The sequence below is a fragment of the Heptranchias perlo genome, chromosome 17 (assembly GCF_035084215.1).
Source record: "Heptranchias perlo isolate sHepPer1 chromosome 17, sHepPer1.hap1, whole genome shotgun sequence".
Classification (NCBI taxonomy): Eukaryota; Metazoa; Chordata; class Chondrichthyes; order Hexanchiformes; family Hexanchidae; genus Heptranchias; species Heptranchias perlo.
In genome coordinates, this window is record NC_090341.1 from 7,945,531 (window position 1) to 7,957,905 (window position 12,375).

General features: G+C 43.0%; 1 protein-coding gene across 4 annotated transcripts in view; it reads right to left on the bottom strand.

The window, feature by feature from the left end:
• The window catches only part of prkar2aa (protein kinase, cAMP-dependent, regulatory, type II, alpha A), a 279,167-nt gene that overhangs the window by 224,438 nt on the left and 42,354 nt on the right, over nucleotides 1-12,375 (bottom strand). For 2 of the 4 annotated variants that reach the window (XR_010966041.1, XR_010966042.1), the window contains exon 1: nucleotides 2,304-2,658. Coding sequence is in view for 2 of the 4 variants with exons in the window: in XM_067998425.1 (XP_067854526.1) it covers nucleotides 2,304-2,545 (242 nt within the window). In the remaining 2 variants the exon portion in view is untranslated. Of the gene's footprint in view, nucleotides 1-2,303; nucleotides 2,659-2,813; nucleotides 2,991-12,375 lie in introns of those variants that run through there. The other 2 variants (XM_067998423.1, XM_067998425.1) reach the window with 2 other exon arrangements.

The window sequence follows — 12,375 nt, forward strand, 5'->3', positions numbered from 1 at the left end:
CAGTAGGCAACCTCACTCAGAGGAACCAAAAGAATGGGTGGCATTCGAAACAATGAATGTTACATTGGTACTGCGGCTCAGCCACGTTGGAGTAGAGTCAATAGATCTTTACTCAGCATCTAATTCAATCATTACCTAACAGAAGTGCTTGATACTTGGTACTCAAAATGGAAAGTGTTCTGTTTCTCACATCAAGCATACCTTAATTCGATGAGCACAAAACATGGACAAAATAAAAAGCAGCAACTTGAAGTCAATCATGTACATCCTTCATTCCTTTTAACTGTAATGTCATTCTCAAGTTAATAATCTGCTTCATATAGTACAGTGAACATATGAGCAACCAACCTACAAAAAACACTGACTGTTTCTATTACTTGAACCAGAATTTTCTTTTCAAGCATATACCGTGCAATATACCCCATTAAAATTTACCTGCTTGTGCTAGTATTTGGTAACATAAGTATAGATAAGATTTGCCATTTGAATGTATCTAGGGTATGCTAATACTTTGTTGTGTACGAAAGACTTGATTGGACAGCTAACCATTTAAAAATGTTAAGCAATATTAGTCTGGCAAGCACTAGTTGCTTGGCAAGCAATAATTGTTCTTCCATGTTAAAATTCTCAATGCAATTACAACCTGCTAGTTAACACTTTCTTGAGTTCTGAGAAACCAATGATCTAATACAGTTTCCAAAATATAATAGGCCTCACTATCTGTATATCTACCTATCTGTATTGATTTTGGCACAAATGATCCATATTAGGTGCAATATTTCACCTACATAGATGAACTACGGTGGGAAAAAATTTAAATTAACAATTTTAAATGGTGCCCCTACTGACCAGAGAAAATTAAACTGACAACCAATATTTGTATGTTCTCATATTTCTTTTCTTTCTGTAACAATACAATTTAAAACAAAGGATACCGAGCTTTCAAAGGTGTCTGAACCAACTAAATGAAAAGATTGAAGAGCAGTAGATGGATTTTAATGTAGACATATACAAATACACTATTCTGATTAGACAAGGTTAATGGGAAGCTCAATCCCACTGGGATACCTTTCGTGAAAGAGTTCAAAATGATCTATTACTAGGGACTATGTAACCTTAACGGGGTTCGGTCTTTTTCAAAAACTGGCAACGATGTGCCAAACATTTAATGTAATGACGCAACTCAACGAGTTGTTCTACTTGCACATGACAGCCCCGTGACAAAATGACTTGTGGTGGTTCCAACCCTCTCGGTACAAAGACACGTGCGCTTTACAGGTTACAATACTTCTTTAAAAGACCTTTACATTTATTTTAGTATAATAAAAATGTCTTGCTCTAAATTGAATCGTTTAATTATATACAGAGAAATAAATTGCAGTTGTATTAATCATTTTATTTTCTGCTAGAAAAGACCATTCAACAGAATGTAAAATTTATTGCCATTGAATTGCAATGCATTATCAGCCTGCTCAACAATAGAAAGACCATGCTCAATTGCTTCACCCCAAAATATGATCCCACTTCTAAAATGATAAACTAAATTCAACTTGCATCCAGCCACAGGTTTTGGATTCTCTTCGAATTCTCACTTCCTCTACAGGACTTATATGTCTTCATCTATTCTTTACTAAAGCTGCAACATGACTGACCACCTGTAGCTTTCTTTCTCTCTTCTTAACATCTCTCTCTTCCTTCTCTGTCCTTTTTCTTTTACACATTGCAATTTCATCTTTTTCTTTGCCCTGTTTGCTCTCTGCATGGCTTTTGTCCATACCTGTCCTTTACCTTCCAAATGTATTCCTTCTCTTCATACACTGATAACTCTCATCTCTCCCTCTGGTGGTCCCCGTCCCTTATCCTTCCTTTCTCGGCCACCTTGTTTCATCCTCTAGCTCTCATCCCCTACCCACTCATATCATCCATCTGTAAACCCTTCCCTCTTTATTTACCCTTTTGAGCACTTGGTCTATTCTTCCCCAATCCCTTTGGTAGTCCCTATCTCATGTTCCCCTTACTATCTTCCCCCACATATCTGATCGTACATTTGCTCTCCCTCTCTGTATACCCACCTCCTTTTACTCTTCCGTTTTTCTAATTACTCCCGTCCATTTGTCCCAATTGAGCTCGTTATCCTTCTTCCCAAACCACTTCCTCACACATGCGATGTTCCATCTCTCTGAATGTCCCCATCCACCCCTCCACTTCATGCTCCCAATTTATCTTGTGGACTTAGTCTGGTTGCCTCCCTCCCTCTCTCTCACACACAAACACAAAATGCTTTTCTTCGCATCCTTTCTTACCTTCAAATTCCGATTCCAAATCCGACTCCGAATCACCATTCCCGTTAGAATCGGTTTGCATGGGATCTCCATCGATTGCCACCCTTTTTCCCCGCTGGCTTTCGGCCTGATCCTCCTTCTCCTTCAGCTCGGTGAAATACTGGATGGCGAACTCTACCAGATCGGAGGGCCGGTGCCGAAGCACCTCCACCGTATAACCCTGCAGCAGGTCCGTCAGCCCGGGCGGGATCTCGATATTCATTCTCTCAACACAAAATAATTTTGAAAAAAATAAAAAAAAACCTCCCTAATAATTAACGATATTATCGATTTTTTTTTGCAGATTAAAGCGATTAGTTAATACACACACACCCCCACCCCCCTCTCTCAATCCCGCCCCCCAATCGCGCCCAGCACTCACTCTAAACACCTCAGTAATACGACTCCGTCCAATTAACCGGTCCAACAAAAAAAAATCCCCGATACCAAACCGATTTCTTCCCGATTAGTCACCGATTACTCTGCATTTACCTCCTGAAAGCGCTATTAAACCATTTAAAGGGAATTTTATTTTATTCATGAACTTTTAATTTTTAAAATATTGTTTTATATTTTTATAGTTTATTTAATATTTAATCTTTTTTTTTCTGCCTCTCGCCCCCGTTCGTTCGCTTGGGCTCGCGCTCCCTCGCTCCGCTCTGTTATACCGCCCAACCAAACTTGTTGGCAGGAAGTGGAAGAGCGTTTCTTTGATTGGCGGTGGGGATTAACCAGTTGGCGAGCAGGAGGTGGCGGAAGCTGAACCAATCAGCGTGTCGAGTTGCGGGCGGGCGGGCGGGCGGGGGGGGAGAAAAGAGGCGGGACACGCGCACCAGCAGGTTAGGTTGAGCCGGGGCAGCCCCGCCCCCTTCCCGCCCTCTCTCGCCCGCTTGCTGACAGGTGGCCCCTCCCCCTCCGGCATTGACGTCAACGACGCAACCTCTGGCTTACCCTCCACTGTTGCCATGGAGACCGCTATTCAAAAAAACAAGGGGGGGAATCCCTTGCAAAAAAAAAATGGGAATTCCTGCAAAACCAACAAAAAGGAAGAGCTACTTTTGTGCAATTCTTTATTTTCAAAATATTGCAAGGGCGGTGTTTAAAAAAAAATCTCACTGGCAATATTTTTGCCAGCATTTTCTGTTTTCATTTCATATTTCCAGCATCCGCAGTATTTTGCTTTCGATTTAGGGAATATCAAGCTACTGGTTGTGACAAGGATATTTCAATGCGTCGATTTCTTAAACATTAAAGCAAAAATGCCCTGAGACTGGATAGTCCCTCATCAGGAGGGAAATTTTATAAGAAAATCCAGTTGACAGAGAGGCAAAAATTCTGCAGATGTTGGAAAATGTGTAAAGCATTTATGTGCAAATATTGGAAATGGTTCGGGTCAGTCGGCAGGTAAAAGAGAAAGACAGGTCAACATTTTGGACAAAGCACCCCTCTCGAAATGTTAGCCTGTCTTTTTCACACGCTGCTTGTTGTGTATTTCCAGCCTTTTCCATTTTCATTCCAATCCAGGGGACATTCCTTTCTGATGCTGCATTAAAAAACTATTAAAAGTTGGAACGCGGTGCAACAGTGAGCTGGAGCACCAATTGGCAGTGCTGAAGCGTGAAGCCCTGGTATAACTTCCCACCACTTTGGGGAGACACAAAAGGAAGGAGAGGTGAGTACCCACAGAGGGAGGAATGAGTCAGTCAGTCACTGGCCATTAATCTGACATGCACTATAGGAACCAGTTCAGGGTGACATTGGAGCCAGTTGGCCTCCTCCCACCCTCTCAACCCCCCAGCTGCAGAATGTGCACACCAATGGGAACTGAAGAAAGACTGTGGGATGCCATGCTTCTAACCCTCCCAAAATATAACTGATAATGTCTGCCTATTGTGAAGCACCCTGAATGAAAATGAAATGTAAAAAATTATAAAATTATATTTCATTTGTGCTTGCATCATGAAAGTGCTATACCACAAAGCCATTCCAACCAGAACGGGCAAGGTTTGATTTTCAGTGTTGAGTTAAGTGACTTCAGCCAAGCAACCCCTCAGCTTGGGTATGGTAAAATTAGCCTGGGCTCCTGTTTCTGTTCACTGTCTAGTCACCCCTGCTGGGAAATGTGTATATGTAGACTCCGGGTGTGGACGGGACTGGGCTCGACCGCGATGCCCTCCAGGACCAAACTGCCTGTCAACACTCACTTGCCCGGGCTCATGAATGAAGAATGGCCACTTTGTGTGAGGGTTGGTGGTGCCCATGGAACTGTACCCCAGCATCAGTCAGTGCCTTCAGGAGAGCCGAGGAGCAAATTGGGAACACAATTCCACATGTTTAAATATGTAATCAACACATTACTAAATCACAAACAATTAATTAAGTCGAATTTGCAAAGGTGGGCTGAATCAAGATTCTTAGTGATTGCTCAGAGAGCAAGCAGCACGACGATGACATACAAGCTTCCCCCACCTTTTCCCCAGACACACGCCTAAAAATAACAAGAAGCTTGGCAGTAATGGGAAGTACGGGAACTCTGTGCTTTTTTATTTGCATATGTTTTAACAAATGTAGCAGCTGTGTAGTACGAGTGACACTATTGAATCATACTTGAGATGAATTCCGAAATCACTATAAAGCGATGTCTGTGCCCATTTATGAAGAAACAAGTCGGTAGGGAGCAAGCGCCGTGTTTATTTTCAGAGAGATGTGGCTGAATTCTTTAACCAAAATGAGTGTCAAAAGGAGGAAAACATGTCTGAAACTCCCATAAAATACGTGGACCATTTCTAAGCATTTGCATTACTGACTAGTGTGATTCCTGTTTTTAAACTTTATTGTGGTTACCAAAAGATCTCCCCAGATCACCTGGAGTAAAACCATTGCCATCTCATTCATGATGTGGAGATGCCGGTGATAGACTGGGATTGACAAATGTAAGGAATCTTACAACACCAGGTTATAGTCCAACAGTTTTATTTGAAAATCACAAGCCTCCGAAAGCTTGTGATTTTCAAATAAAACTGTTGGACTATAACCTGGTGTTGTAAGATTCCTTACACATCTCATTTAAAGCATTTTTATGTTTAAAAGCTGGAGCCAATGACCACTGTACGGCTCTCTCACCGGCGCCGGCGGTTACCAATAAAACACATGGTAATGCATCTCAAATGTGTTTTACAGAACGGAAGAAAATAGCAGATGATGATCGGGAAAATGTAAACATTGTCCGGGGGGGGGTGGGGGGGATAGGGCCAATGTGCTATGGACATTGATAAAATTAACAAGGATGTTCTGGTGAGCTGGGTGAGCCTTTCTCTACTCTTTCCCCTTCTGTCTCATCCTTATATTTCCTGCTTTACCTCAACTTCTCTCTTACTCTTTGCAACCCTGATGGCGTCCTGCACTATTGGGCTGGCCCTTCACCAAAGCTTTTCAATTTAAAAAAAAGAGACTGATAAATCAGAACACAGATCAGAAGACTCATTAACCAACACCAAAGCAGAATGTCACGGTACTAAAACCTGGCATCATCATACCTCCCTGTTGACTGCACCTCTGTTCTTTCTTTACACCTGCATGAAGCACCTTTGGACATTTTTCTGCATTAAAAGCACTATATACGTTGTTGTTGTGTTGTTGTTCAATAGACATCAATGCAAGGGCGTCCAAACTATGGCTCATAGGCCATATGTGGACAGGGAGCCCTGACAACCCGGTCACAAGGTCCAGGCAAATCACTTTCTATTTGTACTGACATTTCTTATTTGCTGATTTGTCTTGTTTGCATTTCATAGGTCTGGGGGTTTGGAAAGGGCTGTTCTTAGTGCTGCTGTTTCATTTGTGGAATGACTCCTGACTCCCCAAAGCCTTTCCACCATCTACAAGGCACAAGTCAGGAGTGTGATGGAATACTCTCCACTTGCCTGGATGAGTGCAACTCCAACATCACTCAAGAAGCTCGACACCATCCAGGACAAAGCAGCCCGCTTGATTGGCACCCCATCCACCACCCTAAACATTCACTCCCTTCACCACCGGCGCACTGTGGCTGCAGTGTGTACCATCCACAGGATGCACTGCAGCAACTCGCCAAGGCATCTTTGACAGCACCTCCCAAACACGCGACCTCTACCACCTAGAAGGACAAGAGCAGCCGGCACATGGGAACAACACCACCTGCACGTTCCCCTCCAAGTCACACACCATCCCGACTTGGAAATATATCGCCGTTCCTTCATTGTCGCTGGGTCAAAATCCTGGAACTCCCTTCCTAACAGCACTGTGGGAGAATCTTCACCACACGGACTGCAGCGGTTCAAGAAGGCGGCTCACCACCACCTTCTCAAGGGCAATTAGAGATGGGCAATAAGTGCTGGCCTTGCCAACGATGCTCACACCCCATGACTGAATTTTAAAAAATTAACAGTCAATCTGTTTTTTGGTAGTATTGACCAGGGGACCAGAAGAACTTTCCTTCTCTTTCACATCCACAAGAATATGCAGGTCAGGCCTTGGTTTAAAGTCTCATCTGAAAGGCAATGCTACCTGACAGTGCAGCACTCCCTCACTACTGCACTGAAGTATCAGCCTAAATTATGTGCTCAAATTCTGAAGTGGGGATTGAACCCACCATTTTCTAACTCAAATACAAGAATGCTACTAACTGAGCCAAACTAACAATTCTATGACAGTTGTTTGTCTTCATACTGTTATAGCAAAATCCACTTGATTTGAAAAAAAATAACTTCCTAATGCATAATATTTGGTCAATATTTTACATTTTTTATTTGTAAGTACCTTGACCTTTTCTGAAGTCATAAAAAGCAACTTCAATTAAGAATTGTTTCCAACAGAATTTCTGACATATTAACATGAAGAGAACTTTGACACCCACTGAAGTCATTTATTTACAGCTTCTTGTTTTATAGCTTTGTTTTTTAGCTTCCAAGCAAGAAATGTTTCCAATTATGCAGCAAATTTTACCTTTTTTTGGGGGAGAGGAATGAATTTTGAGCACATGGAAGAGTAAGTGCTGAGGAATGAAACATCTCAGCATTAAACATTACTGGATCAGGCCTAGTTACAATAGTACAGGACCCCGTGCAAATGTATAGTTTGGAGCCTTTACATTTTACTGGACAAATTTATCGCTGGATCTGCTCGGGGCCCCCTGACCGGCTCGGGGCCTGTGCAATTGCATGGGTTGCATGGTCCTAACACCATCCCTGGCCTTAACCCCAACCTTGCAATAGCCTGTCCTATTGTGACATTTCCATTTCACACTCACAATCACACTCTCTGGTGTCAGCCTTGGCTTGGTGGGTAGCATACTCATCTACTGAGTTAGAAGGTTGCGGGTTCAAGTTCTGCTCCAGCTTTTTAAGCAAAATCTAGGTCGACACTTCCAGTGCAGTACTGAGGGAGTGCTGCACTGTCGGACGTGCCGTCTTTCGGATGAGATATTAAACCGAGGCCCCATCTGCCCTCTCAGGTGGACGTAAAAGATCCCGTGGCACGATTTTGAAAAAGAGCAGGGGAGTTCTCCTCTGGCCAATATTTATCACTCAACCAACACCTAAAAACATTGTCATTATCACATTGCTGTTTGCGGGACCTTGCTGTGCCCAAATTGGCTACCAGGTTTCCTACATTACAATGGTGACTATACTTCAAAAATGTACTTCATTGGCTGTAAAGCGCTTTGGGACGTCCTGAGATCGTGGAAAGTGCTATATAAATGCAAGTTCTTTCTTTCTTTTTCTTTCTTTCTCCAGTTGAGATGGCCAAGTTTGTGGCAACTACGAATTGCTTTGAGATTGGTTAAACTTCATTCACTTTAGACCTTTAGTGTCATCAAAGAGAGAGAGAGAGGGGGGTTTTTCACCTCATCGGTCTGGTTCGGATTTAAACGTATGCCCTCGAGGTAAACCCACACACTTTTTAATTTGCTTTGCCACTTTGAACCTTATTTTTTTAGATCTAATAATCTAAAGACACATTAAAAAGAACTGCTTGTTATTGCGCAGTCTGGCAAAAGAACTGTTGCTGAAGACCTAAGTACTGAAACTGTGACCCTCACTGAAGTCACACTGACCCATTTGCAGCTGCATTAATGTTTGTACACAAACTGAAATACTGTACAGACCTTCAAACCAATTGTAATAGATACCGCAGTTAAAATAAAAAGACGGGCGATAGCGCTGAATGGGCAATAACAAATTGGCTTCCTGTTTTACACCCCGCCCGGTTTTTTCTTCTATTGAAGCTTTACTTACCGTCTTAATTACTGTAAAAATGTGGTGGTGGCCAGATACCGAAATTCTTGCCAAGGAAGTAGCTGGATTTGGGAGTTGCTTATTGCATTGTTTTTATTGTAGCTGCCTCCACCGCTGTGTTATTATTGATTACAAACTTAATTGTGTTTCAAGAGGCCGTAACAGGAAGGTCTCAGTTGGCAGGGTGAAAGGAATATTGGTTTCTGCCTCAGAATCTGTCTCCACTTAGGATCTGTGCCTACACAGTGCAGTCCTTGGAAAACTATCAGTGATAAAGTCATCCTGCCATTACTTTCATTTTCTCTACTGTTTGTTAAGGGTACAGGTGCTGAAAGTGGGGTTCACAATACTGTATCCCAACAACAATTGGTCTCAGACAGAATAAGGAGAGTGTCACAACAGCAAAGGATCAGCACTGAAGTGAAAATGTAATCTTTGGCCACTCCTGCTTCCTCCTCCCCCTCCCCTCCCACCCCCATGACAGAGTGGCAAAGTACCATTCCAAATTTCTGGTGCTCACAGAGTAGATGGCTTGACAGGGTAGATGCTGAGAGGCTGTTTCCCCTGGCTGGAGAGTCTAGAACTAGGGGTTATAATCTCAAGATAAGGGGTCGGCCATTTAGGACCAAGATGAGGAAAAACTTCTTCACTCAGAGGGTTGTGAATCTTTGGAATTCTCTACCCCAGAAGGCTGTCGATGCTGAGTCGTTGAGTACATTCAAGACTGAGAGCGTTAGATTTTTGGACACTAAGGGAATCAAAGGATATGGGGATCGGGCAGGAAGGTGGAGTTGAGGTAGAAGATCAACCATGATCTCATTGAATGGCGGAGCAGGCGCTCCTATTCTATTTCTTATGTTCTCACGTGAGTGAATGCCGCAGTAAATTGCATGGGTACAAAGGAGCTTGTCACCAAGATTTGGGATAGGGTTATCACTGGGGCAGGCTGGTGGGTGCTGCACTTCTGCTGTTGCAGCTGCCAAACTGGAAATTCTGGACAGTGGTGATCAGACCATCCCAAGATCGGGGTTTAAAAGCATGTTAAATTTGCATGTATCTCAAATTGCTGCTACTGACAGATCTTGGTGTTGTGATTTAGGATTTTTTTTTCGTTCATGGGATGTGGGCGTCGCTGGCAAGGCCAGCATTTATTGCCCATCCCTAATTGCCCTTGAGAAGGTGGTGGTGAGCCGCCTTCTTAAACCGCTGCAGTCTGTGTGGTGAAGGTTCTCCCACAGTGCTGTTAGGAAGGGAGTTCCAGGATTTTGACCTAGCGACGATGAAGGAACGGCGATATATTTCCAAGTTGGGATGGTGTGTGACTTGGAGGGGAACGTGCAGGTGGTGTTGTTCCCATGTACCTGCTGCTCTTGTCCTTCTAGGTGGTAGAGGTCGCGTGTTTGGGAGGTGCTGTCAAAGAAGCCTTGGCGAGTTGCTGCAGTGCATCCTGTGGATGGTACACACTGCAGCCACAGTGCGCCGGTGGTGAAGGGAGTGAGGTGATGCCGTGATTTAGATACGGGATTTTACCTTTGGGACATGGGTTCAAATTCAACCCAGGCTGATTGATTGAAAGTCTAGTCTGTCTGCTAGCTGTTGAGAAGTCTCCACCCAGTGCCTAATGGGCATGGGTCCACGGAATTTGGGAATACTTAGCTGTACATGGTAAATTTTTGTTTTTAGTTCTCATGATACAGAGCTTCATGTGCCAGGAGTGCATGTCAGGAATTGGACGTGCACCTGAAATCCAATTCACATTGCCAGCAGACGAAACTGAGTGACGGGAGAGCTAGAGATGAACATTCACTCTAAATTGTCAACCTCACCAATGTTGGAAATGGGAAAAGTGTCACACCGGTACAGTCATTGACAGATTGGGAAAAGTGTCACACTGGTACAGTCATTGACAGATTGGGAAAAGTTTCACACCGGTATAGTCATTGACAGATTGGGAAAAGTTTCACACCGGTACAGTCATTGACAGATTGGGAAAAGTGTCACACCGGTACAGTCATTGACAGATTGGGAAAAGTTTCACACCGGTACAGTCATTGACAGATTGGGAAAAGTGTCACACCGGTACAGTCATTGACAGATTGGGAAAAGTTTCACACTGGTACAGTCATTAACAGATTGGGAAAAGTTTCACACCGGCACAGTCATTGACAGATTGGGAAAAGTGTCACACCGGTACAGTCATTGACAGATTGGGAAAAGTTTCACACTGGTACAGTCATTAACAGATTGGGAAAAGTGTCACACCGGTACAGTCATTGACAGATTGGGAAAAGTTTCACACCGGTACAGTCATTGACAGATTGGGAAAAGTTTCACACTGGTACAGTCACTGTTGGATTGAGAAAAGTGAGAGTATTTCAACTTCAAACCTGAAAGTGCTTCAAACTGGCACTCCCGAAATGAAAAGTGCTCCAGCACCAACGTATCTCAACTTACTGAGTGCAAAGTTCGCAAAAAGGTCAGCTGTGAGCAACTGTCACGAGGGCAATTCTAAAGTGAGCTTCAATCAGGAGAAATAAGAGGCAATTTAAAACCACAAATTATTTGTCAATCAAAGAAAGTTAGATGCTCTCCGTACCAATAATTCATGTTAATCTCAGCCTGCACTATCTTGTGTTTGTCATAGTGAAGTAACAGATTAAAGGCTTTGTCCTCTGTATGGTTCTACTGATTCAAAATTATTGAACAATTTGCCACTCACAATAAACCATAGTAAATAATAAATACTTTGTTGTACATAAAGTGCTTTAAGACATGATAAGACAATCCATAAATTCAAGTCTTTCTTTCTATGTTAGAGTTTCCTGAGGGCAGAAACCTCGGTTGGTAATGATTGCTCTGCATTTCTTTCCCAGTTTTCTCTCCTGCTCCTCTGAAGATGCTGGTCCAGGCTGGCATACAGTTTCAAGGGTGCCAGCAGCCACCCTGTGACATGCCTGACATGCCCAAGTGTCCAAGATCCTGAAAGTTTGCAGGCTTTCTGCCCATGGAAGCAACACAGCCAAGACCCATCCCGTACTCATCCAAACTCTACAAACTAACTTTACCAATCATGAGTCAGGATCCCAACAGAATTTCTTCTTCTCCTTTGCCCAGGTTGAAGTCAATTTTGTTTTACCCCAACTTCTGCTTCAGTTGAGATCAACTTACCAGAAAAGGGATTGAACCTGAGACCTTCCTGTGTGGGTCAATATCATAATACCCTAGGTAGTGTATTTACTCACTAAGCCATCACAAACTCCGATTGCTCTACAGTTTAATTGACCTTCCCAAATACAGGACATACTTACTAATGGACACTTATGCTTAGTTACGATGCTTGCAACAGGACGTTCTCGTCCATCGTGGATTGTACTGGAAATGGGGATTGATCCAGTTTCAAATGATAACATTTCTGTATGATATCTGTTCATTTAACTTTTGGCTAGGACACATTTGGTTTCTGCTAACTGCATTTTTGACCAGAAGTAATTGTTTTCTAAGACCTAAAAAAATATATACAAAGCAACTGTCTGGGATCCAAATCTAACTAAATCAAGTCTTGTTTGGCTTGGCTCATTGTTTGTTGAAATTGCTTATATCTGAGGGTTTTTACATAGAATTACATGGAATGTACATCACAGAAACAGGCCATTCGGCCCAACTGGTCCATGCCTGCGTTTATGCTCCACATGAGCCTCCTCTCACCCCTCATCATCCAGCCCTATCACCATAACCTTCTATTCCTTTCTCCTTCATGTGCTTATCTAGCTTCCCCTTAA